The 26,952-nt window shown below is 44.5% G+C and overlaps 1 protein-coding gene across 2 annotated transcripts; it reads right to left on the bottom strand.

Moving 5' to 3' along the window:
• Positions 1 to 26,952, bottom strand: LOC139232913 (probable G-protein coupled receptor 82). 2 transcript variants are annotated; one of them, XM_070863408.1, is made up of 2 exons: positions 26,932 to 26,946; positions 1 to 3,971 (listed from the first exon to the last, which is right to left on the bottom strand). In XM_070863408.1, exon 2 carries the CDS (start codon positions 3,965 to 3,967, stop codon positions 2,993 to 2,995), a length of 975 nt encoding a protein of 324 aa, XP_070719509.1. In that variant the 5' UTR covers positions 3,968 to 3,971; positions 26,932 to 26,946; the 3' UTR covers positions 1 to 2,992. The 2 variants fall into 2 exon arrangements, 1 of the variants encoding a protein (XP_070719509.1); XR_011588099.1 differs by lacking the exon at positions 1 to 3,971 and adding an exon at positions 4,997 to 5,084 and having other exon boundaries at positions 26,932 to 26,952.

The raw sequence follows: 26,952 nt of genomic DNA, 5'->3' as shown, positions 1-26,952 counted from the left end.
TTCAACAACAATAGTGATAAAAATGCCACACTTTACTAATCGTCTTAATAACACTAAATCTGGAGCAGCTTCTGCAATAAAATCTGTACATAACGTTTCATTTACCAACATGGACTTTCCAGCCTTTATGTCAATGAGCTCAGAAAGATTGATCTTGTACCCTTTGAAGTTCAACTCAAGACATTAAAAATATATCTTCCATAATTGAACAAAGCTTTTCAAATTAAAGTAATTGTATCTTGAACCTGACACAAGTGTATTAAATTTGTTATTTTGAGGACAAAACAAACAGTCTGTGTCGTTTCTACTCGCTTAGCCTCAAAACCTATTTGCACATGAATAATGCTTTATCTCCTGATGAAGTTATGAAAGGTCGTGGCTATCATCCGGTGACTAAATGCATATTTCAGCTCAACTGCCTGTGATCAGCCACATCTCACAAACAGATATTAAACTCTTATGGTTTGAAATGTGAAGAATTTCCCTATCCATCACAGATGTATTCTTCACATAACATTTTCCTAGTACCAACAGTAGCCTGTTGTCTTGCAAGAATAAGCACACCATGTTAACATACTAAATCAGTGGGCTGGGGAGGGCATAGACAAGGTAAGGGTCTGAACTTGTTTTGCTTGTGGTGGCAAGACTGATGACTGTTAATTTCTATTGATTTGGATGTGTTTTAACATTAGCCTGTCTATCAAAGCACTTTTTTTATCATTCAGTGAAAGAGATAAGAAAACATAATATCACCATGGTAAATAGACACATGCAATGATAGTTTATTGTGACTTTCCGCCCATGAATATGTGGAGAAGTGTATATATTGTTCAGCTAGTTGAGGAAAATCAACTTACTATTTCACTCTAGATGGGGGTCACCATTTCTGTGTATCTGTTTTCTCATGCCAAAATAAATCCTTATGGTTGGAAACCTTCAAAATAATTTTTTACTAATCTCAACTAACAAGATTCTTGGATTTTTCCTGATTGGTAGATAGATAAAAACTGACTTCTTCCTGATTCTGACCTGCACCAAGTAGAATTCTCCCTGGTCTTAGTCGACCCAGAGGTGCATGTACCCGTACATTGCATTCGTGGCTGTCCATGTGTAACAGCCTTGTGTGAGGTAGTATGGATCAATGTGCCCAATGACATCATGCCCATGGATCCCGAAACCCAACTTTTAGTGCCAAAATTCTGAAAGGGCAGCAACTTCTGATAAGTTCCTCCAGCACTTGGTCACGATCGATATAAAGGATGATACTCCAAAGATTTGGGGATCTCAATAGACTTTATTAATGTGTTTAGAAGATTGCAATTAATTGCAGGTCCAGAAGGCTTCAATGATATTGGACCTGGAGAGAGAACGTGCTAAAGGTAACAGTACATGAGTGATGACTTCAACTTCTTACCTCCCATCTCTTGGATGCTGAATCTGGCACCAACAGTTTATGAGTGTACAATTTTTCTTGGCGATATTGACCCCTTAAAGTACTATCCCTCCAGTCTGGAAATAGTTAACTTTCTACTTTGAAACATTTGGATCAAGTTATGTTGTTTCTTCGGTTTAAGCTGGATGGGATATAATTATGTTATCTCTTTTTGGTTTGCAAGCATGTTACAGCTTAGCAACATTCAGCACAGATCACTGACAATTGGTGAAACGAAAAGACCATTCCATGTTAATGGTCCCTAATATTTCTGCTAAAACAACAAGGGAGTGCAGTCCCTCGGTAATATCCTTAGAAAATAGCTCCCTAATTGACTAGTTTGTTCAGATTCCTTCCTTAGATTTTGCCTAAATATCAATCATTTATCCGAGGACCTTTGATTGATGACACAGTGGCCTAATAGAGGCCTTTGCAATCATGAAAGGTTTCTATGGAGTAGACGCAAGTTTTCACTTGTGGGGAAGAGCAAAACTAATGGCCATCAATATAAGATAGTCACCAATAAATTAAATCGGGAATTCAGGAGAAACTTCTTTATCCAGAGAGTGGTGAGAATGTGGAACTCGCTGTCACAGGGAGTGGTTGCTACTGGATAAAGGCCTAGCTCTGTCGAGCCCATGTGGTGGCTGGTGTGCAACAGCCACCCCACATTAAACATTCCATGCACAGGCATCTTCCACCCTTCAGGATTTAGTTCGGGAGCCGGAATATTAGGTCCATCATTGAAATACCTGTGAACTTTTTGACGTAGAAGCAAGTCATCCTCGGTTCGAGGGACTGCCTCTGATGATGATGATGTATTTAAGGGGAGTTAGATAAGCATATGGCAAACAAGCCAAAGGTGGGCAGCGGAAACGTTACAAGGACACCCTCAAAGCCTCCCTGGTAAAGTGTGACATCACCACCGACACCTGGGAGACCCTGGCCGAAGACCACCCTAGGTGGAGAAAGTGCATCTGGGAAGGCATTGAACTCTTCAGATCTCAACGCCGCGAGCGTGAAGAGGTCAGGTGCAGGCAGCGGAAGGAGTGTGCGGCAAATCAGTCCCACTCCCCACTCCCTTTCCCCTGATGAATGTCTGTCCCGCCTGTGTCAGGGTCTGTGGCTCTCGTATTGGACTGTTCACCCACCAAAGGACTCACTTTGGGAGTCGAAGCAAGTCTTCCTTGATTCCAAGGGACTGTCTATGATGATGATGAGATAAGCATATGAGGGAGAAGGGAATAGAGGGTCATGCTGATAGAGTTAGTTGGAAAAGGACAGGCAGAGGTTCAAGTTGAGCATAAACACCAGTATGGACAGGTTGGGCCGAATGGCCTGTTCTTGTGCCGTGTATCTGATGTAATTATTGTGCCAATGACCAGATCAGTCGGGACACATTCTGGAGTTTGGTGATGTACCTTACAATGATGATTAACTATATCGGCACATTGCTACAAATGGATAAGCCTGTGAGCCACCCCACGCCACCAAAGAACTGTAGGTTTTGTTTTTTTGCTGTGGGCCTGTGCGTACAGAGGTGTGATATCAAATGCCAACCTATCTCTTTGATCGGCTCTCCACAAAGGACTTTGAGAGTAGAAAATACAGAATAGGATTCAGGCAACTGCTCAGTGAGACAAACCACAGTGATATCAGCTTCACATGATGAGTTTCCAGAAGCCACTGGCAGTTGTCATTGCTTAATCTCTGCACCCCGGTTACAATCTGATAGACGTGATAAGGCAAATGGCAGACGATGAATCCAGTCATGGCAGCGATTATGATCATCTGTGCTCGAAAATGGATCACTCGGTTGCGCTGACTTATGCTTTTTCGCCTCACTGTGCACAGGTGCAGTGCTATCGATGCATAAGAAAATGCAAACAGCACTAAAATAATCAAGAATATTACGGCAACTGTAACAAACGCATTGGCTGACACTTTTTTGCCGTATTGCAACTGAACGTTATAACACACTGAATCCCGCACATCGTCGATCAAGTTCACTTCTTTGAAGAAGTAGTTTAAGTTCAGTGAAAGAATGGGGATAGTTGTGATTATCCAGGTGGCAGCACAGGCGTGCTGTGCAAAACTCGTATCGTAGAACTTGTTCAGCTGCCTGCTGTTGGGCTTCACGATCATTGCATATCGGCTGATGCTGATGAACGCAAGGAAAATGGTGCTGCAGCTGACGGTGTAGTAGAAACTGAAATTAATGATGATCATCACTATGGTGCATGTGGGCGAGCTCTCCTTCCAGTGGTCTCCCATGAGCAGCAATGTCGCCCTGAAGGGGAGCGTCAGGCAACTGATGAGATCAGCCATAGCGAGGTTCATCAGGTACAGGAGGATACCGTGCTTTCGGTTTTGCTGCAGCAGCATCCACAAAGCCATGAAGTTGGCTGGCAGGCCCACGCAAATAATGGACGTGTACAAGACTGGAAGAACCATCTTCTCCAACCGGCCAGCAGTCAGGTTGCAGGTCATTTCCTGGGAGACGTTAGCCATGAGGGCGTTGAGTTCTGCCGCCATTGAGCTAAAAGAAAATGAATAATGTTTACACATGTTTTTCTAGAAATTGTGCACATCATACAATCATACAACAATACAGCACAGAAAGAGGCCATTCGGTCCATCGATTCTGCACTGGCTCTTTCAAAGAGCAATCCAGTTAGCCCCACCCCCCTGCTCTTTCCCCATAGCCCTGTAATTTGTTCATCCAATATTTTAAACAAATAATTTCAACTGCATTTTTTCACTTCTGTCTTTATAATGCAGAGTAAGGGTGGTACAGTACACGCATATTGCATGCTATCTCCAAAGTCTCTATTCAACACATATATAAGTAAACACAATTATCATATGAGATTTGGTGTCTACTGTACATGTCCATGTCTCTGAGCCATATAGGAGGCAGGTATCACTACTGCCCTGTAGACCATAAGCTTGGTGCCAGATTTGAGGTCCTCAAAGTGCTGGAGAAGTACCACCAGCGCTGGCTGCGCAAGATCCTGCAAATCCACTGGGAGGATAGACGCACCAACGTCAGTGTTCTCGCTCAGGCCAACATTCCCAGCATTGAAGCACTGACCTCGTTCGACCAGCTCCGTTGGGCGGGTCACATCGTCCACATGCCCAACACAAGACTCCCAAAGCAAGCGCTCTACTCGGAACTCCTACACGGCAAGCGAGCCCCAGGTGGGCAGAGGAAACATTTCAAGGACACCTTCAGAGCCTCCCTGATAAAGTGCAACATCCCCACTGACACCTGGGAGTCCCTCGCCCAAGACTGCCCTAAGTGGAGGAAGAGCATCCGGGAGGGCATTGAGCATCTCGAATCTCGTCACTGAGAGTGTGCAGAAATCAAGCGCAGACAGCGGAAAGAGCGTGCGGCAAACCAGACTCCCCACCCACCCTTTCCCTCAACCACAATCTGTCCCACCTGTGACAGAGACTGTAATTCCCATATTGGACTGTAGTAACCTGAGAACTCACTTTTAGAGTGGAAGCAAGTCTTCCTCGATTTCGAGGGGCTGCCTATGATGATGATGATGAGATTTGGTGAAAACGTATCCCTTTTATTGTCACTCCTTCAGATGTAATCAGGTGGAAATTTCAAGTTGAAAACAACACAATATTGGAAAACTGCCTGTAAATGTGATGAAATCGATTATTTTAACAAAAATGATAGAGCTGTAATTAAGGACCCACTAACTAAATTACATTCTGGAAAATCACAGGTTTCAAAGCTGCGCATCCCATAATTTTATTAGCAGCTTGTCAATTGCAGGTAACAAAATGGGCATTCCTCCACTTTGCAATGGGCAATTTGATTTTGTACATTACTGAGTTGGCAATAGATGTGACACTGATATAAAATAAATGAAAACTAAACTCTATCTGATTGTTTTACATACTACCTAGCACCGCACAAGCCACCTTTTACATACATACATTGAAGCAATGAAATCCCAGTGATGAAAGTGCCAGAATACTACACATTTCAGCTTTATGGAGGTTTGAAGTGTTTGCAGTGAACTCTCTATTCATTGTCACCTCCTTGGAGCAACCTCTCTCACCATTGACAGATCGTTTCTGTCATCTCAACCTCACCTGCCATCTATTCAGCATCAATGCCCTTGAATAAATCTCACCTTGGTCCTCAGAATCCCACCACGATCAGCCCCAACACCAACATCTCTAGGCACACCATCATCACCAACAACAGCACCAACCTTCTCCGCAATCACCTGATGCCACCCAGGACACAGGACAGATTAGGAAAAGGGGAGGTGCAAAGAGACCTGGGTGTCATGGTACATCAGTCATTGAAGGTTGGCATGCAGATACAGCAGGCGGTTAAGAAAGCAAATGGCATGTTGGCCTTCATAGTGAGGGGATTTGAGTACAGGGGCAGGGAGGTGTTGCTACAGTTGTACAGGGCCTTGGTGAGGCCACACCTGGAGTATTGTGTACAGTTTTGGTCGCCTAACCTGAGGAAGGACATTCTTGTTATTGAGGGAGTGCAGCAAAGGTTCACCAGACTGATTCCCGGGATGGCGGGACTGACCTATCAAGAAAGACTGGATCAACTGGGCTTGTATTCACTGGAGTTCAGAAGAATGAGAGGTGACCTCATAGAAACGTTTAAAATTCTGACGGGGTTAGACAGGTTAGATGCAGGAAGAATGTTCCCAATGTTGGGGAAGTCCAGAACCAGGGTACACAGTCTAAGGATAAGGGGTAAGCCATTTAGGACTGAGATGAGGAAGAATTTCTTCACCCAGAGAGTGGTGAACCTGTGGAATTCTCTACCACAGAAAGTTGTTGAGGCCAATTCACTAAATATATTCAAAAAGGAGTTAGATGAAGTCCTTACTACTAGGGGGATCAAGGGGTACGGTGAGAAAGCAGGAATGGGGTACTGAAGTTGCATGTTCAGCCATGAACTCATTGAATGGCGGTGCAGGCTAGAAGGGCCGAATGGCCTACTCCTGCACCTATTTTCTATGTTTCTATGTTTCTATGTTTCAGCACCCGATCACATTGCTGCCCGGGAGGCCAGGGATGGCCTTACCATGGCCACATTTACTTCACTTGATGCTGTACACCCTGGCTGCCACATGATGCACCACCTCACACCAGCACCATAAATCATCCCTACAATGCCCAAGCCATTCCTTTCACACTCATCACCATTTCGCTGGGTACTGTTATGTTTCACCATTTACTGCAACTCATTAAGCCACTTCCAAAGGTGTACACAAATCAACAAGAGTGTTGAAAATAAAGATTTCAATGTTTGACAACACATTAGCAGAATTTCTATATGAACATTTTTGGTTTTGGTTACCATATTTAAGAAAGGATATATTTGCTTTGGAGGCAGTTCAGAGAAGGTTCACTGGGTTGATTCCGGAGATGAGGGGGTTGATTTATGAGGAAAGGTTGAGTAGGTTGGGCCTCTACTCATTGGAATTCAGAAGAATGAGAAGTGATCTATCGAAACGTATAAGATTATGAGGGGGCTTGACAAGGTGGATGCAGAGAGGATGTTTCCACTGATGGGGGGAGACTAGAACTAGAGGGCATGATCTTAGAATAAGGGGCCGCCCATGTAGAACTGAGATGAGGAGGAATTTCTTCTCTCAGAGGGTTGTAAATCTGTGGAATTTACTGCCTCAGAGAGCTGTGGAAGCTGGGACATTGAATAAATTTAAGACAGAAATAGACAGTTTCTTAAACGATAAGGGGATAAAGGGCTATGGGGAGCGGGTGGGGAAGTGGAGCTGAGTCTATGATCAGATCAGCCATGATCTTATTGAATGGCGGAGCAGGCTCAAGGGGCCATATGGCCTACTCCTGTTCCTATTTCTTATGTTCTTATTGGCTAAAAGACCCAAGTGTTTAGCCTTGTGTGTTATTAGTTAATATGATTAGACAAGGAGGAGGGTTAGTGTGAGCGGTACAAAGTATTGCCGGTATAATCAAACAAAGGCAGAAAACATTGGAAATATAGTATCAATCAATTAGCACCTGAAAGAAAAAGATAGATTAACATTTGGGTGAAACATCCTTCGGAACATTTACCTATTTTTCTCTTCCTGATGTTGACAGACCAGATTTCTGTTAACCAAACAATTCAAAGGTTTGACTTCATCAAGACAGCAAAAACATCCAGTCGGGTTTGAAAGAAAGTGCTGCCGGTGCAAAATTTTCAAGAGCACTGTGGTTTATAATATGCCAACTTTACCGAACACAACTGAATTCCTACCCCCTCCTCCGTGACCCACTTAGCTGGGTTATGCTTCCTGCCACAGTGTTAAAAGCTAGGTACTATCCCAGGGTAAAAATTCTTAAACTCAGTGATAAAGACTTGCATTCTTACTCTGGAAGCATAGTGAAGAACTTTGATTTACTAATAGTTTCACTGCTGCACGAATTTATAAACTGGAAACAATACAATCAGCTTTGGAAAAGTTCCAATGTGAGTCTGTACACAGATCATCTTTTGTTAGTATTAACAAATAATTGTAAATTTTAATGTTGAATTTCTACTGACTTTCAGTTTTTAAGAAGAGGAACTTATTATGCCCAGAAGATGTGGCAGTCAACGTCTATGTCAGTCTCAGAGACTTGTAAACAGGAAACCATCTCTGAGAACCACAATGAGGGATAGTCAGCAGGATCTTGGTTATGGTTTTCAAAACTAGTTTCTGTAGTATTGCTAAATGTAAATGTTTTAGTGAAGAATCTATACAAATATGAAAAAGAACTTTAAGCTCTTCAAACAAAATTTGTAACATCCTTCCAAAATAATTCAAGTTTAAAGGCCATCATAGCCGTCGTGTAAGATTTAATGGCCTTAAATATTTTGTTCCTCCTTTTCAGAAACTCTGGATTTTGTTGGGGAACTATTTGTGTTCGTTTAGGTAAGAGATGTCAATGCTGGCGGTTAGAACATTTCCACACACAGGCAGCAGCGAGTGCCTCTAGACCAGCTTTAGCACAGGTCCCACGTGCAATCGAGTTCCATCTGCTTTGTGCTGACAATATGCCTCAATTTCCAATCTGAAAATGCCAGCACCTGCTTTACTAATGTGGCCTATTCACATTGTGGCTGAGTGAGACTACCAATTTAGGGCAGATGCTTCACACTCAAAAGGAACTAGGTTCAGATTGCTCGTGTTATTTTAAAATTAGGACAGACTTGAGGGACCTTCATCCCAGCCATCCAAGGCATGTCCTAGAGGTGAAAGCACAGTTCTAACCCTGTGCCCTTTTCAGAAATATTGATGTGTAATTTGACCTCTGGAAAAATCAGTAAACTTCTGGACAGGAAAAAATTACAGACGTCAAGTGTCAAAATATAACCTTGTTTTTCATGTTGCTGCTCCTTAAATCTCAAGTTTACATTTGATCTTTCCCTGGTATACCAGAAATGTGAGGGTATACATATCAGGAAAGGATAAACAGGCTGAGTCTCTTTTCTCATGACAAAAGAAGGCTGAGGGGTGATCTAATAGAGGTCTTTAAAATGATGAAAGGTTTTGATAGATTGGATACAGAGAGAATGTTCCCACTTGTGGGGAAGAGCATAACTAGAGGCCATCAGTATAAGATCATCACCAAGAAATCCAATAGGGAATTCAGAAGAAACTTCTTTACCCAGAGAGTGGTGAGAATGTGGAACTCGCTGCCACAGGGAGTGGTTGAGGCGAATAGTATCGATGCATTTAAGGGGAGGCTAGATAAGCATATGAGGGAGAAGGGAATAGAGGGTTGTGCTGATAGATTTAGATGAGGAAAGATGGGAGGAGGATCGAGTGGAGCATAAACGCTGGCATGGACTGGTTGGGCCGCATGGCCTGTTTCTGTGCCGTATATCCCATGTAACCCTATGTATTGAAAGACTGAAAGAGAAAATGTGATCAAATAACATAGCAGCTTTATAAAGTCATCATGGTATCCCCACCACGCAGCCTATTGCACCAGTTCTAATTCTAGGTCGTCTGAATTCATTGATACTTTCCACAATAAAACAAATGACCATAAAATCTGAAGGCTTTCTAGATATACTCTCCTTGCCTCTTTCTAATATGTTTTGCTTCTAATTTGCCTCTTCAATCAGTCAAGATATTTCTTGAATATAAGCTTCTGTCCTTTGCGAGTTCATACATATCAAGCTTACTCCCCAACACCAGTCATTTTTATTTTGAACTGTTTCGGTTGGAATGATAAGAGTTTCATGGAGAAAGAATGCAACAAAGAGAACAGTACAAATAGATGCACACATACTCCAATTTGTTTTGTTACAACAATCTAGAGTCAATATATGCCTGTTGATGATGTGTATTCTTTTATACAAACTACACTGTAAAATGTGCATCTGTATGGAAGTGTATAACCACAGTACCACAAGTAGCATGTGGCAGACTGATGTCTGATAGGCAAATTTACACCACTCTAAAAACTTGGGCTCAACTATTTTTGTAAAACTTACAGTCTCTCCCCATGTTTGATGAATTCACTGAAGAATATTAACATTTAAACAAGATCCGAAACTTAGTGCTGGTAATAGTTGGCATGGCTAACAGGCGCCTTTGTCTGACTCCCAGATAGCGCCTAGTGCAAAGTCTACTGTAATTCATGACAGGATTCATCACCGTATACTAAAAATCTTCAAAACGATTGACTGTAAATTAGAGCAATTTAACAGCAGTAATTTAGAATGGGACTACTATTCAGTACGGTAATTGGGGATGCTACAATAGACCATGGGTTTATTTACTGCCCAAGTACTAATATATGTTTATTTTTAAAAATTAGGTTTTACTAGATTGAATTTGCATTAACATTATGCAAATTGCACAGTTTAACTAGGAGACAAGCCATCGGAGCTTCATCAGATGATATTTCCACTGGCACTATCATGAGGAAAGTCACAGAGAAAATACACTGAAGTGCAAAGCATCATTTTGAGGAGCAAGAACTTGATTATTTAATGCAAGAATTTTTCAAATAAAAAATGATGTGTTCCAGAAATCATATCACATAGCTTTTAAAAGGTATAGGGGAAAAATTTTCGAAATGAAAATCAGTGAAATATTGTGCCCTGTGAGGGGATTTATTAGTTGCAGGAAATCTCTGACCAATGTGAAATGGATGGCTGAGAAACTAGGTCAAAGCTAAAGCTTAAAGGCAACAGGGAGCTGTGGAACATGAAAAATTACTGTTGCTCCCAATTGAAGCAGGCCAGCATTGTATATCAAATCAACCTACTGAATCTCCCAAGTAAGAATAACCTACAAGAGTCTCCTTGTTTATCATAAGATATTATCAATTAACTGTGTTATATATTAGCTATGTGTATATGTTTAGAAATAAGACACTATAAATAGTATAACACACACATATCTATATACTATTAAAAAGCTTATGTCTATTTGTATCCCCAACTTAAAACCTTATCTCCTGTTGTCAATTCTTTTCATCATATTCTCCAATAATGTTTTGCATTATTAGTTCCATTTATAATCGAGCTATCGATGTAAACTCAACATCCTCGAATTACACAATCTGTCACTGAGTGACGCTATATTTTCTTTCCCCCACAATTCACTCAAAATGCTTTCAGAAAATGTTCATTCGCCAGTTTGTTACTCCAGAAAGTGAAGGTTTTATTGTCCAAAAATAAGGACTTAAACAAAATAAAAAATACATATTTCACAATAACACATTTAAATGTATTAATTGATTTTTTTAAAATATCTTTAAATGCCTTCATTAAGTTTTCACTTTGAAGGCCTCAGCCTCTTGCAGAGGGCTAGGATTGGACGATATTTTTGCTGCGAATGGCTGAGAGTTGAGTTTTGATTGCTCAGCCTGAACACGTGCAGCGTACTGAATTTCCCAGCATGGAATATTTTTCTTCAGCTTCTCGCAGTTTGTCAAGGTTATTTAAAGAAGCACTGGAGGGCAAATTTCAAAAGCTTTATTCACATAAAACTTATATTGAGGGTTTTTTTTTAAAAACAGAGAGGTTGTGTTTGTGTGTGGGAGATGAAAAGATGACACTGTGGTGATTACATGCCAATTGTAGCTATTATTCCGATTCTATAAACTTCAGAATAAGTTGAAAGAGTAGGGGTGACATTGGTCTTGGACAGTAACACAAAAACGGTGGTTGCAAATTGGAAGCCCATCTTGCACCCCGTCCGATTTTCTTGTCCATTGACTTCAGACATAATAAATTGTCCAATGGGTAAAGGTGCATTACTAAACCATACAGACCAGCAGAGCCGAAGCCAGTTAGTTGAGTAAGTTGTTTTGAACTTTGGCCACAGTCGGATTATTACAATTAGAAGGTACTAAGATGTCCACGTAACTGTGCCCGAACCAGAGTCAGCATCTTCAGGAGAGGAAGGGAGGGAAAAAAAAAATTCCCCATTGCGTTATGTCCCTCAGGTGCTGATCCTTTTCTCAGATAAAACACTGATGCCAGAGGAATCAGCAGAAGAGGTGTGTGTTGGGAGACTGGGCTCAAGACTGGACAATGATGTATAACTTAGATAAGTGCAGTGTTGTACATGTGGGCAGGGCAAATGCTCAACATTCATACACCCTCCAGGGAAAGGCATTAAAGATGGTGGAGATAGAAAGAGATTGGGCATTCTAGTGCATACATCCTTAAAGGTACACGAGTAATGCCATGCAGCGATAGCTGGAGCAAATAGGATGTTGGGGTGTATCTATAGGACAATTGAGTATAAGATGAGGCGTACTGTTTTGTCCTTGTACAAGACTTTAGTCAGGCCGCACTTGGAATACCGTGCCCAGTTTTGGTCTCCTCACATCGCGAGTGATATTGAGGCTCTGGAAAGGCTGCAGAAGAGGGCCACTAGACTAATTCCAAGTCTAAAGCATCTTAGTTATCAAGATAGGTTAAAATAGTTGGGACTCTTTACCGTAGAGCAGCGTAGACTTAGGGGGGATATGATTGAGGTTTATAAGATAATGAAGCGAAATAGACGGTGTTCCAGCTGATCGTTTATTTCAATTAAATAGGTTAGGCAGGACAAGGGGGCACACATTTAAGTGGTTTAAGGCTACATCTAGGTGAGACGTCAGGAGGTGGTTATTTTCCTAGAGAATAGTCGACCTCTAATTTTTAGGCAATAACCCCAGTCCTTGACTCCCCAACCAGCAGAAATAGTTTCTCTCTGTCTATTCTATCAGCTCCCCTTAATATCTGGTTGGAGCCTCCATGCAATTTAGAACCAGGCCCTGGGGCAGGGCGGCTTATACCTTCAGCTTCACTTCAGTATTCATTACTGAATTGCTTTTTGTGCTGTTCCTGACCTCGGCTGGAATTCTACAATTGGCCCAGGCTAGGGAGGAGAAAAACTATCAGCCAGGGTTCCCAGTTCAAATGACTATCTAGTGACGCCTGTAAGCATGTGTGTGTGTGTGTGTGTGTGTGTGTGTGTGTGTGGGTGGGTAGAATCTCCCAGGGTTCAATAGTTTGTCAACACTCATTGTCTAAACTCAGGCATGAAGAATGGGCACTTGCATTAGATATAAGTAGCCTCCAGCGCTCATAGAACCTTACCCCAGCTTGTCACCAAGGAGGGAAGGAAGTTGTAAAGTCCTGTCCCCTCAGTACAGATACATACGAGGCATGTAGTGAAGTCAAGGTCACTCTGGACCTGCACCTTTATTTCACAGCTCTGGAATGCAGCACTTGCCTGAGACCTGTCATTATATACCTGTCTCTTGCAAGTGCACCCCTGGTGGTAAGGTATGCTGGTGGTTACAGGTCATATCTTATTAAAGTCATGTATAGCATGTTAGGATACAGTTATATATAATAATGTAAGATACATGACATCACCCTCCCCCAAGGTCTTATTGTCTTTATAGGTTCAGTCTCTCAGGTGGTCTACACTCTCGCGTGGAGCGTCTGAGTTGTGGTTCAGTTCTTTGCCTTGGTGTCTGTTTTTCTTTGAGTGTGGTTGCTGGTATCTCATCTGGGCTGTCTGTTTCGATTGGTGTGATTGTTGTTGACTCGCCTGGGCTGTCTATTGGGATTGCCCTTTCCTCAGGTTGTTCCCTCTGTCTGTCCACCAGGTGTGGTGCGAGCTCCACATTGTAGTCTGCCTCTGGTTTCGCAGTGTTGTTGGTAAATCTGCTTTTGACTTGGTCTACATGCCTCCAGCAGGTTTTGCCATTGTCCATTTGTACCACCAGTAGCCTGTTTCCTTCCTTGCCCGTTACTGTCCCTGCAAGCCATTTGGGACCCCTGCCATAGTTTAGTACAAACACTTTGTCCCCTATCTCATTCCATCTCCCCCTCAAATTTCTGTCATGGTACTCAGTCAGCTTACGGCGCTTTGCCTCAACGATTTCGTGCATGTCTGGGAGAATTAATGAGAGCCTTGTTTTTAAAGTCCTTTTCATCAACAATTGCGCGGGGGGGGATCCCAGTCAATGAGTGCGGACGAGATCTGTATGCCAGCAGCAGTTGCGACAGGCGATCCTGCAGCATGGGATCTTGGATTTTAAGCATGCCTTGTTTAATGATTTGCACTGCTCTCTCCGCCTGGCCATTGGAGGCCGGCTTGAACGGTGCCATCTTGACGTGATTTATGCCGTGGTCAATTATAAAGTCTTGGAATTGTGCGCTGGTGAAGCGCGGACCATTGTCACTGACCAATATGTCAGGGATTCCGTGCGTTGCAAACATGGTTGCGAAGCTCTCCACAGTGGTGGAGGTTGTGCTCGAGTTTAAAATGGTACATTCGATCCACTTTGAAAATGCATCTACAAATACGAGGAACATTTTGCCCATGAATGGGCCCGCATAGTCTACGTGCACCCGCAACCACGGTTTGGTAGGCCAGGGCCAGGAGCTCAGTGGAGCCTCCCTGGGGGCATTGCTGAGTTGGGCACAAATGGTGCACCTTCGGACGCAGAGCTCCAGGTCCGTGTCAATACCAGGCCACCAGACGTGGGATGTGGCTATGGCCTTCATGAGAATGATCCCCGGGTGCTCGCGGTGGAGCTCCCGGACAAATGCCTCTCTGCCTCTCAGAGGCATGACTACTCGGCTGCCCCACATCAGGCAGTCTGCTTGTAGTGATAGCTCATGCATGCGCCTGTGAAAGGGTTTTAATTCCTCGGGGCAGGCATCGCGAGCCGCTGCCCAGTCACCGGTTAGGACACATCTTTTTACTAAGGATAACGTGGGGTCGCTGGCCGTCCAGGCTCTGATTTGGCGAGCCATCATGGGCGAACCTGTGGACTCAAAGGCATTGATTGCCATGACTATCTCACAGTCCTGTTCGTCAGACCCTTCCGTGGTCGCCAGGGGTAGCCTGCTGAGCGCGTCGGCAGAGTTGTCTGTGCCTGGTCTGTGCCTTATGGTATAGTCGTAGGACGCCAGCATGAGTGCCCACCATTGAATTCGCGCCGAGGCGTTGCCGTTTATTGTCTTGCTCTCGGATAGAAGGGACGTGAGGGACTTGTGGTCAGTTTCTAACGCGAACTTGGCCCTGAAAAGGTATTGGTGCATCTTTTTGACACCGTACACGCACGCAAGTGCCTCCTTCTCGACCATTCCGTACCCGCGCTCCGCCCGCAAAAGTGACCTGGAGGCATAAGCTATGGGTTGTAATTTGCCCGCACTGTTGACATGTTGCAAAATGCACCCGACCCCATACGCTGACGCATCGTATGTGAGAACTAGCTTTTTACCTGGGTCAAAGAAAGTCAAAACACTGTTGGAACACAGAAGGTTGCGTGCCTTATTTAAGGCGCGTTCCTGGGCGTCTCCCTAAAACCAATCGCACCCCTTCCTGAGTAGCACGTGGAGAGGCTCCAGCAGCGTGCTTAAGTTCTGCATAAAGTTCCCAAAGTAATTGAGTAGCCCGAGAAAGGCGCGCAGTTCTGAGACATTCCGGGGCCAGGCGAATTGCTTCTGTTTTGGACTCTGTTGGGCGGATTCCATCAGCGGCAATCCTTCTGCCCAAAAATTCAACCTCAGGTGCAAGAAACAGGCACTTGGATTTCTTGACTCGTAGGCCTACCCGATCCAACCTACTTTCTCCAAATTACGGAGATGGGAGTCGGTGTCCCTGCCCGTGATAAGTATGTCGTCTTGAAATACAACCGTCCCCGGGATGGACTTGAGCAGACTCTCCATGTTGCGCTGGAATATGGCAGCTGCTGACCTGATGCCGAATGGGCATCGATTGTACATGAAAAGGCCTCGATGTGTGATGATGGTGGTGAGTAGCTTGGATTCCTCGGTCAATTCTTGCGTAATATACGCAGATGTGAGGTCTAATTTTGAGAAAAGTTTACCTCTAGCCAATGTGGCAAATAAGTCCTCCGTTCTGGGCAGCGAGTACTGGTCCTGTCGGGAGACTCTGTTTATGGTAGATTTGTAGTCCCCACAGATTCGTACGGATCCATCAGGCTTCATGACTGGGACAATGGGACTTACCCAGTCGCTAAATTCCACAGGTGATATAATGCCTTCCCGCAGAAGCCTGTCTAGTTCATGTTCAATCTTTTCCCTCATCACATCGGGTACAGCTCTGGCCTTATGATGGACCAGTCTAGCATCCTGTGTGATGTAGATTTTGACTTTGGCCCCTTTGAAAGTGCCCACACCTGGCTGAAAGAGATGTTCAAATCACTTTATAACTGTTGAGCAGGAGGTCCGTTCCTCTAATGACATGGCATGGACATCATCCCATTTCCAGTTTAGTTTTGCCAGCCAGCTTCTCCCCAGCAGTGTTGGGGGGTCTCTGGGGACAATCCACAGGGGAAGTCGGTTCACTGTCCCTTTGTGTGTGACAGAGAGCATGGCGCTGCCGAGGACTGGTACGATTTCTTTGGAATAGGTCCTTAGTGTGGTGTCAACCCTTGTGAGTTTTGGTCTGTCTCTTTTATGCGGCCACAGTTGTTCAAATTGTTGAGCGCCCATGAGAGATTGACTCGCTCCCGTATCCAGCTCCATGTTGACATATAACCCGTTGAGTAGGACCCTCATCATTATAGGAGGCGTCCTGTTCTAGGAGCAGCGGCCATTGATCGTGTTGACCCGCTGTACATCGATGTCCCGGGTACTGTCCCCACCGTCTTCTAGTCCGCTTTCCGACCCATCCGATTCGTATACCAGCCAAGTTGCCGTTTTCTTGCACATGCGGGCCAAATGTCCTGTATATTCACAATTTCTGCAAACAGCCTGCTGAAATCGACATCCCCTTGCCGAGTGCCCACCCCCACACCTCCAGCACAGACCTGTTCCATTGTTCAAAGTGTTCCCAAAGAATGAGCTGCGTTTGGCTGATCTCTCTTGAGCTTCTCTCAGTTTGTGGTTGATTGCTCGCATTGTGGGTTGATGAGGTGTGAACGGCCATTCCTGTGGCCCTTGACGGCTTCTGCCTGCTGTCGAGAACCTGTTCTCCCGGTTTTGTCTGTGTGTGGGGGTAGTAGCTTGTTTAGTGCTGTGAACTTCTTGTTCCAATATTTCGTTAGTTGTCATACCTGCATTGTAAATCAACCTCGTTTCTTCTTCCCCTGCCAAGAATGTCTGTGCAACCAGTGCTGCTGCCTCTAAGGTCAGGTTCTTGGTCTCTAGGAGCTTTCGGAATATGCCTGCGTGGCCTATTCCTTCAATGAAAAAGTCTCAGCATTTCTCTCCTCAGTTCATAGAGAACTCACATAAACTAGCCAACCTCCGAAGTTCCACCACGAAGTCGGGTATGCTCTGGCCCACACAGCGTCTGTAGTTGTAGAACTTGTGTCTGGCCATGTGTAGGCTGCTCGCTGGCTTCAGGTGGTCTCTTACCAGTGTGCTCAATTCTTCAAACGACTTGCTTGCTGTTTTCTCGGGTGCCAACAGATCCTTCATTAAAGCGTATGTTTTCGAGCCACAGCTGGTAAAGAGATGGGCTCTTCTCTTGTCTGCCTTATCGTCGCCTAACCAGTCTTTGGTTACAAAGCTTTGCTGGAGCCTTTCTATAAAGTCCTCCCAATTGTCTCCCGCATTGTACTTTTCATCTGATCCGTTGTTCGCTATTCTGTGGATTCTGTAATCCCGTAACCCGTCGCCACTGTAAAGTCCTGTCCCCTCAGTACAGATTCACACGAGGTTTGTAGTGAAGTCAAGGTCACTCTGGACCTGCACCTTTATTTCACAGCTCTGGAATGCTGCACTTGCCTGAGACCTGCCCTTAAATACCTGTCTCTTGCAAGTGCACCCCTGGTGGTAAGGTATGCTGGTGGTTACAGGTCATATCTTATTACAGTCATGTATAGCATATTCGGATACAGTTATATATAATAATGTAAGATACATGACAGAAGTAAAGGGACAAAATTGGGGTAAAGAAGCACATTTAAGGTCTCAAATATTCACACCGGTGGTAAATAGTTTGTACATTAGATCTCACAGCCAATCACAGACTTTGGTTGGGAAGCTCAGTGTTATTTGGGAGTTTGTATCACGTACCGAGCATTACCTCTCTATGTAATGTAAAACATTCTTATGCTTGTAAACTGTTCTTTCTTATGTTTGATTGACGCATTACTTAAACCCGGCTCTTTGCCTGGTGTCTTCACCTGCAAATATTTCAGGAATAGCAAAATAAGGAACTGGTTATTGGATTGGGTTAGAAAACTGCTTAAATCCAGCTCTGACTCATGTGGGAAAATGCTTCCTCTCTAAGAGTTCTGTTTGAAGCTGTTACATCTTCAGATGCTCTGACAATGACTCCACGAGACAATGTGTTGCAGTTGAACTGTAGTGACCTTAGTCCATTTAATGTAACTCCAGAGTGAGGATCACACATGGTGGCCTGCCTTTTATACAAGGCACACCTGAACAGGTAACCTACAAGTCTCCCACTGTAGTGCCCTCTGGTGGCACACCTTAGTGACCATACAGCTGGTGTACAAGTTTCCCATAGTAGTGCCCTCTGGTGGCACATCATATGTAGTAGTACAAGCAGTAAACATGTCTCGATATATGACATCACTCTCCCCCAAGTCCTTAGTGCAAATCGCCTTCATGCATTGACTGTGCTCTGGGCTTAGCTCTATCTGGTTGACACTTGGAGGGTTGTTTCCATCTTGGGTGAGTAGGTGGTGTTTCGTTGGCAGTAGAGATGCTGGTGGTTTCTGTTTGTGCGTCCATGACCACTCCATTCTCCCCCCACATATAGATTATGCCGGTGGCTCATTACATTCATATACATTCAAGTCCAGAAAACAAAATTGCATTTACAGCATTACATTTGTGGTACAGCTGTGAGGCAAGTACGGTTGACTGGTGAGATACATTCTTGATACATATTTGGAATCAGTGCTGGGGTCAGCACTGGTGCGTGAGGCCAAACTAGTGCCAGATAGTCTGGTGGTGGCGCGGAGCCCAGTGCTGGCAGTGGGAGCCTGGTTGGCTCAAGTTGCTTCTCTCGGGGCCTTTGCTATTGCTCCTAGTGTCAGGCAGGTTCACAGATGCCTGTGACCTCCCTGTCCTCTCCTTGTGCCCCGGGTCGCTGCTGCTCCCTGAGGAGCAGTCGTCTAGCAGTGTACAGGGAGCTGCTGACTCGCTTGCCTGGACTTTATTTGGTTTGGGATCCTGGCTGGTCCCAGTCCCAATTGGGAGAACCATTGTGGGTGACCCTTTGTCCCCGGGTGTGACCTTGGTGGCGATCTGGGAGCTGAGCCTTAGTGCAGTTTGCTCTTTCAGGCTCGTGGCGGTTGGTGTCATCGGGTGCCCAAGAGGTGGAGCCGATCAGGGGCAGGGTATCGATATCGGTGCCGTTGCCCTCCTGAAATCGCTTGCTCTGCAGCTTGTCTATATTAACTGCTTGTGGCCACACTCGGTGGTGCATCACTCTGGTCCCAGGGACGCAGACTACAGCACTGGGTAGCTCGCTGAACCTGGGTGCTCCCGATGGGTGTTTGCTTGCTACATTAACTGAATGCAGTTGAAATCCTACATCGCACAACATTTCATCACTCATTGTAGATAAACTGGAGCTCCGATCGCAATCGCACGACTTTTCTTTGCTTATTACATGTATGAAACTCTGATCATCAATTACACACTTCACATTTAACTCACAGTTGCTCTTGCATTGATTGAGAATGTGGAACTATCCCTTTAAGTGGTGGGTTACTGGCCTCCTTTAAGAGAGCCTTGCTATCTTTACCTCAATCCTCTTCTCCGTTTGGTGCCACGTGTTGCTCCATCAGCGCTGCATCTCGTGGTCCGGCCGCCGCCATCTTTTTCTTCAGCGCCTCACCTCGTGGTTTGGGTGCCATCTTTCCTCCATCCATGATGTCAACTGCTGTGATCCTCTTCTCCCGGGGTTCAAAACACCGAGGCTGGGAAGTCGCCTTTGGATCTGATTTTCTTCCTCCGGAGTCCTGCCATTGAGCCTGGAAGGTGCGTTCGGGTTGTCTCAGCTGGATCATCTCCACGCAGTCGTGCTGAGTGGTCTGTACCTCGGGTGCTGTGCTGTGCTCTCTGGTGCCGGATCCAACCTCAGGTGGGGGCTTGCTTTGCCTCTGAGCGCGGAGAACATCGATCGCTGGAGGGATGAAATCTTCCCAGCTCCACTGGATCTTCTCCATCCACCTTCTTCCAAGTAGCATTGGTCCATCACCTGCAACAGTCCACAGTGGTAGCTTGTGCACCGCGCCATCATGGAGTATATTTACATCCACACTACCAACGACTGGGATAAGTTCATTAGTGTAGGTGCGCAGCTTTGCCTGAACCGGGACCAACTTGGGTCGTTCAGCCTAATTGTCCCATAGCCTCCCAAAGACTTCTTGATTCATTACTGACTGGCTCGCCCCCGTGTCCTCTTCCATGAAGACTGGAACGCCATTTATCTCGACTTCCATCCTCAACGGGGAACACTCGGTGGTGCAGGTAAACATGCTATATACCTCATCGTGGGGCTGAGCTGCCTCTCTGACTATCGCTTCATAATTCACGCTGGATTCATGGCCATCTGCAGACTCTTCATCAACACAGTGAGTCATATTTATTTTACACGTTCGCTGGAGATGGCCCTTTGTGCTGCAGCCTTTACACACATAGTCTTTAAAGCGGCACTGGTGAGCCCTGTGATTCCCACCGCCATGCCAGCATGGTGCTACTCGATTAGCCCCACTTGGCGGACTCTGAGTTAAGGGACTCAGGGCCTGTTCTCTCTCCCCTGAGGAGATTCACGTTCTACAGTCCAGCCTCTAAAAGGCACCATTCTGTGTACAGTACTTGCTGGGTTTGAGTCTTGAGGATGAGTCATCCGCCTAGAGCCGCAGGTCGAGGTCATGAATGCCTGGCTCATGGTGATGGCCTTCTGCAGTGTGACTGTGGTATCCGCAGACAGTAGCTTATGAAGAAGGCCCTCATGGCCGATTCCAATGACAAAGATATCCCGCAGCGCTTCGGTGAGGTGGTCGCCGAAATCACACAGTGCCGCCAGCCTCCTGAGGTCTGCAACATATTTTGTGATTTCCTGGCCTTCGGGCCGTCGGTGGATATAAAACTGGTGTCTGGCTGTGAGGGATTCTCACTGTGGGCTTTGAGTTGTTCTTGGATCAGCATTACAAGCTCCTCGTACGTCTTGGTCGTTGTCTTCGTTGGTGCCAGCAAGTCCCTGACGAGGTCATAGACGGTGGGCCCACAACTGGTTCGCAGGATAGCTCTGCGCTTATCAGCCAGTGCGGCCAGATTGTCTCCTGCCAGGTCATTTGCTGTGAAGAAATGGTCGAGCCTCTCCACAAAGGCGTCCCAATCATCACCATCGGCGAACTGCTACAACGTACCAAAGTTAGCCATTTTGAAGGTCTATAATCTCGTCGCCAATTATTATGTCCTTAGATGCTCTGATAATGACTCCACAAGACAATGTGTTGGACTTGAACTGCAGTGACCTTAAATCCATTTAATGTAACTCCAGAGTGAGCATCACACATGCTGGCCTGCCTTTTATACTCGGCCTGGCACACATGTACAGGTAACCTACAAGTCTCCCACTGCAGTGCCCTCTGGTGGCACACCTTGTAATAGTACAAGCAGTAAACGTGTAGGATACATGACAGAAGCAACGTTGGTGGAGCATCTGTCCCATTTATGGTTGATGGAGCACCATGCCAGTCTCACTGACAGAGGTCACCTGAATCTCTGGTATGGGAAATGAAAGCGTCCTACATTGGGGATACTCCTCTGAGGTTGTGCCATTGTTGGAACGGAGCAGAGAAGGCTCCGTTGTGCCTCTAGCTCATGCTACATTGTCCGCATGCCCGATACTAGACTCCCGAAACAAGCACTCTACTCCGAGCTACACCACGGTAGGCAAGCCCCAGGAGGGCAGAGAAAACGCTTCAAGGACACTCTCAAAACCTCCTTGAAAAAATGTAACATCTCCACCGACTCTTGGGAGTCCCTGGCCTAAGACCGCTCAAAGTGGAGGAGAAGCATCCGGGAAGGCGCCGAACACCTCGAGTCTCTTCACCGGGAGCACGCGGAAGCCAAGTACAAACAGCGGAAGGAGTGTACAACAACCCAAGCACCCCATCCACCCGTCCCTCCGACCACCGTCTGCCCCACCTGTGACAGAGACTGTCGATCCCACATTGGTCTCATCAGTCACCTGAGAACTCATTTTAGTATGGAAGCAAGTCATCCTCGACTCCGAGGCACTGCCTACGAAGAGAAGAGCCCATGCTATCATTGACCTTGGAGTGTTTGATACTGACGTTAAATTCTAAAAGTTGAAAAGTGTTCCATTCACACCATTTGTCTTGCTGAGCACACATTTTCATCCAAACATTGTACTATATATATTTCAGTTTGAAATAATGTTTCTGTGATCAAAAATAATCTCGCATCCGGTCAGATTTCAGGTGCGATTGTGAAGATACATCAAACACAAGACTTGAAAAGTCAAGCAAAAGCCTTCCGTGACAATCACAGCGACTTTACTGGTCTCTGACGCAAGAACATTTTGAAATTTAAAAAATTAGGTCACGTAAATGAATCTGTACAAGTTGTAAAGAGCAGGTGATAGTTGTGCCATTCGTGATCTTAACGTAGAATTGAGAATAAAGCCTGAATTGGTTAGCACCTCAGCAGAGTCAGAAATGTTTCCAGCTAATGTTAACTGATCAAAAGTGTTAAATTACAACTTTATCTGCGTTTCTACAAACACTCACCAATTCAATAGTGAGTGGAATTGTTCCTTTGCAAAGGCATTTTGAAATAACAAACCATTTTCTCCTGTGAAACTGCTTATCCGTAACTTCTGAATCTGGTTCATCAAACTGGTTCAGGGCCCAGTTTTGACCACATTTCTAATCAATGAGGGGAAAATTGGCCCCAGAGATGACATATGCTTTGTGTACATTGTTTTCATATCAATAAATGTGAATGTTTCAGGTGTATTTGCTCAGTTGATACAATTTAGTAATGTAAATCCAGCTTGCTGGCTGGTAGCATTTGACAACTCCTGTCATAATACAACACTTATAACATTGTTGGAAAATTCAGCAACATTATTGCTGTTACCTTTATGCAGTTTTGCAAGCTTTGTGTGATTTTTGATTCCTTTGTTCTCTGTGGTCTGACAACTTTATTAGAGTGTTTGTTAAATTATTATCTATGTTATATCAAGACTGTCGTGAGTAATGTCTGCCATGTGAGACAGAAACTGCCACAAAATCACAAAAACAACCCAGACTCCTCAGTGTAAGCAACACTGCGTCTTATCAACTGTTACGGATGAAAACTCTTCTGTTGCTGATTTTGATTATTGAAATTTAGAGGTGTGGAAAAGAAATTGGAGACTTTGATCTTATCAGTTTTGTTACAAATGCAGGTTTGAAACCAGTAGGCAGGCTCCTGGGGAGTAGCAGAGCTGGCAAACCTCAGTTATACTGCTGGCTCTACCTCACTCTCTCCTCAAAACACTGGTCCAATTCTGCCATTAGTTAAAAAATGATGAGAGGTTGAAAGCCCCTCAGTTCGGTAAACTGCAGCCTACATCAAAGCAAAGCACCATGAGATGGCCTCCAAAAAGTGGTCTTGCTAAATATGATTTGTGACCAAGTTATACTACAGGGCTTGGAGTTTCCACTAGGTGGTGCTGCTTTTTTCAGTGCAATTCACCCAAAATCGGCCAAACCAGCGCAAAAGTTCGAGGAAGTTTAAGCGCAAATTACGTCCAGCGAAAGTCAAGTTTCTGTGATCTTTTGCACGCGTTTAAAAAAACATCTGCTGGAAGCCGGCCCCGCCCACAGATCTGGCCACGCCTCCGATCAAATTAATCACCATTGCGAGTTTCTGCTAATTGCGCCCATTTTCAGGCCTTAAAATTAAGCTTTTATTAGGCTTTTATTAGGTGCAAGAACACTAATAGACACGTTTTGAAAGAAAGACTTGCATTTATATAGCGCCTTTCACCAGACGTCTCAAAGTGCTTTACAGCCAATGAAGTGCTTTTGGAGTGTTGTCACTGTTGTAATGTGGGAAAAGATTTTAATTTGTTTTTAATTTACTAAGAAACTGACCACTGTACACCAATGTAACTAGCAAATGGTTCTTTATCGTTTTTTTTTTAACTCAGCTATTTACAATCAGGTTACTCACAGGTGGTGGACTGGACACTCTGAGTAAAAATGTGTATTTTTGGTGATAAACCCATTTTCAGCTGTATTAATAAACTGCACCAGGTTGCCACACTCAAGGAATATATTCATGCATTTTTTTTAAAATTACGCTCTAAAACACTGCCCGATTACGCTGGTCCAGGGAAGATTTTATGTTCGCCGATCTGCAAATGTGTTTGAATGGAAACTTGAGCAAAAAAAAACGCTTCTTAAGACTAGCGCAGTTTTGAGCGCAATTTGCACCCGGATCGCTGATTGGGCCGAAAGCGTTCCTGTATGTGGTATGAATCAAATAAACAGTGTCTAATCAGCCTGAAAGACTTGAGCTGAGAAATTCGTTTCGGGCGTTGGCGCAAAACAGGTGGTATTGGATCGGCTGCCTGTTACACGCAGTGCCTGACAGTCAGATCCATTAACTGGAATAATGACGATAACAGGCGTTGTTTTGCATCATCACCCGAAGGCAAATTTCTCACCCTTTATGTACAGGGATGCTCTTAAGTGAGATTTAGTATATTAAATGGGCTGGCTTTTCGGGCTTCTGCCGTCCCTGTTAGCGCCCCAGAGCGGCGGCAATGGCGGACAGCCAGCTTCCAGTGCCCCCTGGGACTTTCGGTGCCTGTTTTGGCGGGGGGGGGGGGGGGGGGGGCGGAGCATTACCAGCCGGAAGAGGCGAGCCGGTGTGCAACGCCCCTGGTTGCAACACCGGCTTGATTTTTGGCTGCCGCCTGATCCTTAGCGCTCGGTGGAGCGCCCCCTGCTGGGACCGCCTGTGAACGCGGGTGGCCCGAGCTGTAGCGGCTGCAGTGAGGGAAGTAATGTCCACCTCAGGTAAGTGTGATTGGTTTTTATTTTATTTTTTTTTAGATTTATGTTGTGGTGGCGTGAGGTATTTATTGGGAGTGTTTTTGGTGAGGTTTTTTCAGGTTTTTTTGCCCCCCAGCCCTCTCTTACAGCGCTCCGAGGCCGGCTGTTGAGCTCGGGATTTTCGCTTGCTCAGCTGGCCTAGTGCCCCAAGAGAGGTGAACACCTCCCTTAGTGCTTTGCCCCACTCAGGGCCCAGCTGACGAGCTTTGCTGACTGAGACGCAAACTTTACCGCTGCGTCGCCGTTACCTGCCCGAAATGAGCAAAGCCGAAAAACCAGCTCAATAACGTTTCTTCTTCAAATTATTTATTTTATTCATGCAAAGGGGGACGGCAGTTGGATGACTCAAGGCATCTAATACTGGAACATCCCTCGGTGCTGATTCTATCATTTAAGTGTGCAACAGCTGCTTGGCGCATTCACTTAACTTTCATTATTACAAGTAAATGATTTGTGTTAATTTCCAAACCACTGACAATTTTACAAGTGTCTGAGAGTTTAGCGTCCATCCTTTTCCTGTTAATGGGATCTAATTGGACAGAAAAATCTACAACTCAACGTTGCGAATGAGAATTATCGTTTAATGACCAATGTATTCCTAATGTTAAACCCATTCATAATGGACTCAAATGGCAAAGTCACGAAGTGGTGGAAACATGGCAGCAATAGAGTGTAACTCTGCTGTTCTAAAATATCATTGTATTTTTGATAGCAACCTATGATGCCCTTCACATTTTATGAATGTTTCATTATCTAAGCATCCATCTAAAAACACCTCTTTCTTACTACACCAATTTTTGCATATAGTGCACAAAGATCGAATTACAGCAGGGAGAAAGACCATCGCTTCTGTACATTCAGGGTGAACAGTAGTTGGGAGCCCTTTTTCAGCATGCGTCCAGTTCATGAAGGCTCTATATATTGCTCCTTCACCCTTCTTTCACTCGGGTTATAGATTCCCTCTCATTGCTATTTGTGTCAAAATGCTAAATGTGCATACAAAGAACATGTTTATGATTTCAGTATGAATATCAAACAGAGGTAATCTCTCCCATCTGGCCGAAATCTGTTCTTAAACCCACAAGATATGGCAGCAGATTTCCTGTCTTCCCCATATATTTAACGGTCGATTCAATCAGACCTTTGTGATGTCAAGATTAAATACTGACTGAAATTTTGGGCGATATTTCCGAATCAGCTCTTGCTTTGTAAAGATTAATTCAAGAGACAAATAAGCAGAAATTCTCAGTGTGGGCAGACATATAGTAGTGTATCTATTTCCTTTCAAAAATAAATAATGCATTGCATATACAACTTTTAATAATATGGCCATTAAATTTCTATTTATATTTTCATGATTTGAAAATTTTCAAAAACTATTATATAGTGGATGTTCGGTTATTAGCCTAAGGTATGAAGAATAATGCACCTACCGGCCTCTGTACTTTGTGCCTTGCCCGATCTGCTGCGTTAATGTGCTCTAAAATCCTCATTACCTGGTTTCTACTGAACCTGTAGGAACCTCAATTGCTTCCAGTCAGATCAACACCGAATAAAATGGGGAAGCCAGGCTCATTTTGAGGTGCTCAAGTTGTGCAACAGGTTTCAGTAAGCAGCTATGAAACGGGCAGAATGTGCCAGTGACTGTGAAACACCGCTGCCGGAGAATACCCACTCAAAACACAAAAACAGACTTTCCTACAAGTACAAATACAACAATATTGTTTTGTTTTTGTACACACATAGATGTATATCTATTTTCTTTTTTTTTTAAAGAGGTAATAAAATATTGCAATGCACATAAAACTTTTATTGCCTTATAACTTCTATTTTACATTTTCTGGATCTCAAAACTTTCAGCACATTTTCAACGGGTATTATACAGGGGATGTTTGGTTATTAGCTTAAAATATGAAGAATATTATACTCACCACCCTCTGTGGTTTGTGACA

This window comes from Pristiophorus japonicus, chromosome 20 (genome assembly GCF_044704955.1).
Source record: "Pristiophorus japonicus isolate sPriJap1 chromosome 20, sPriJap1.hap1, whole genome shotgun sequence".
NCBI classification, from domain to species: domain Eukaryota; kingdom Metazoa; phylum Chordata; class Chondrichthyes; family Pristiophoridae; genus Pristiophorus; species Pristiophorus japonicus.
This window is presented reverse-complemented; position numbering and strand designations above follow the sequence as displayed.

Bases quoted from the DNA above. Each gene is read 5' to 3' on its own strand.
- LOC139232913 (XM_070863408.1), bottom strand. From the start codon at position 3,967: ATGGCGGCAGAACTCAACGCCCTCATGGCTAACGTCTCCCAGGAAATG.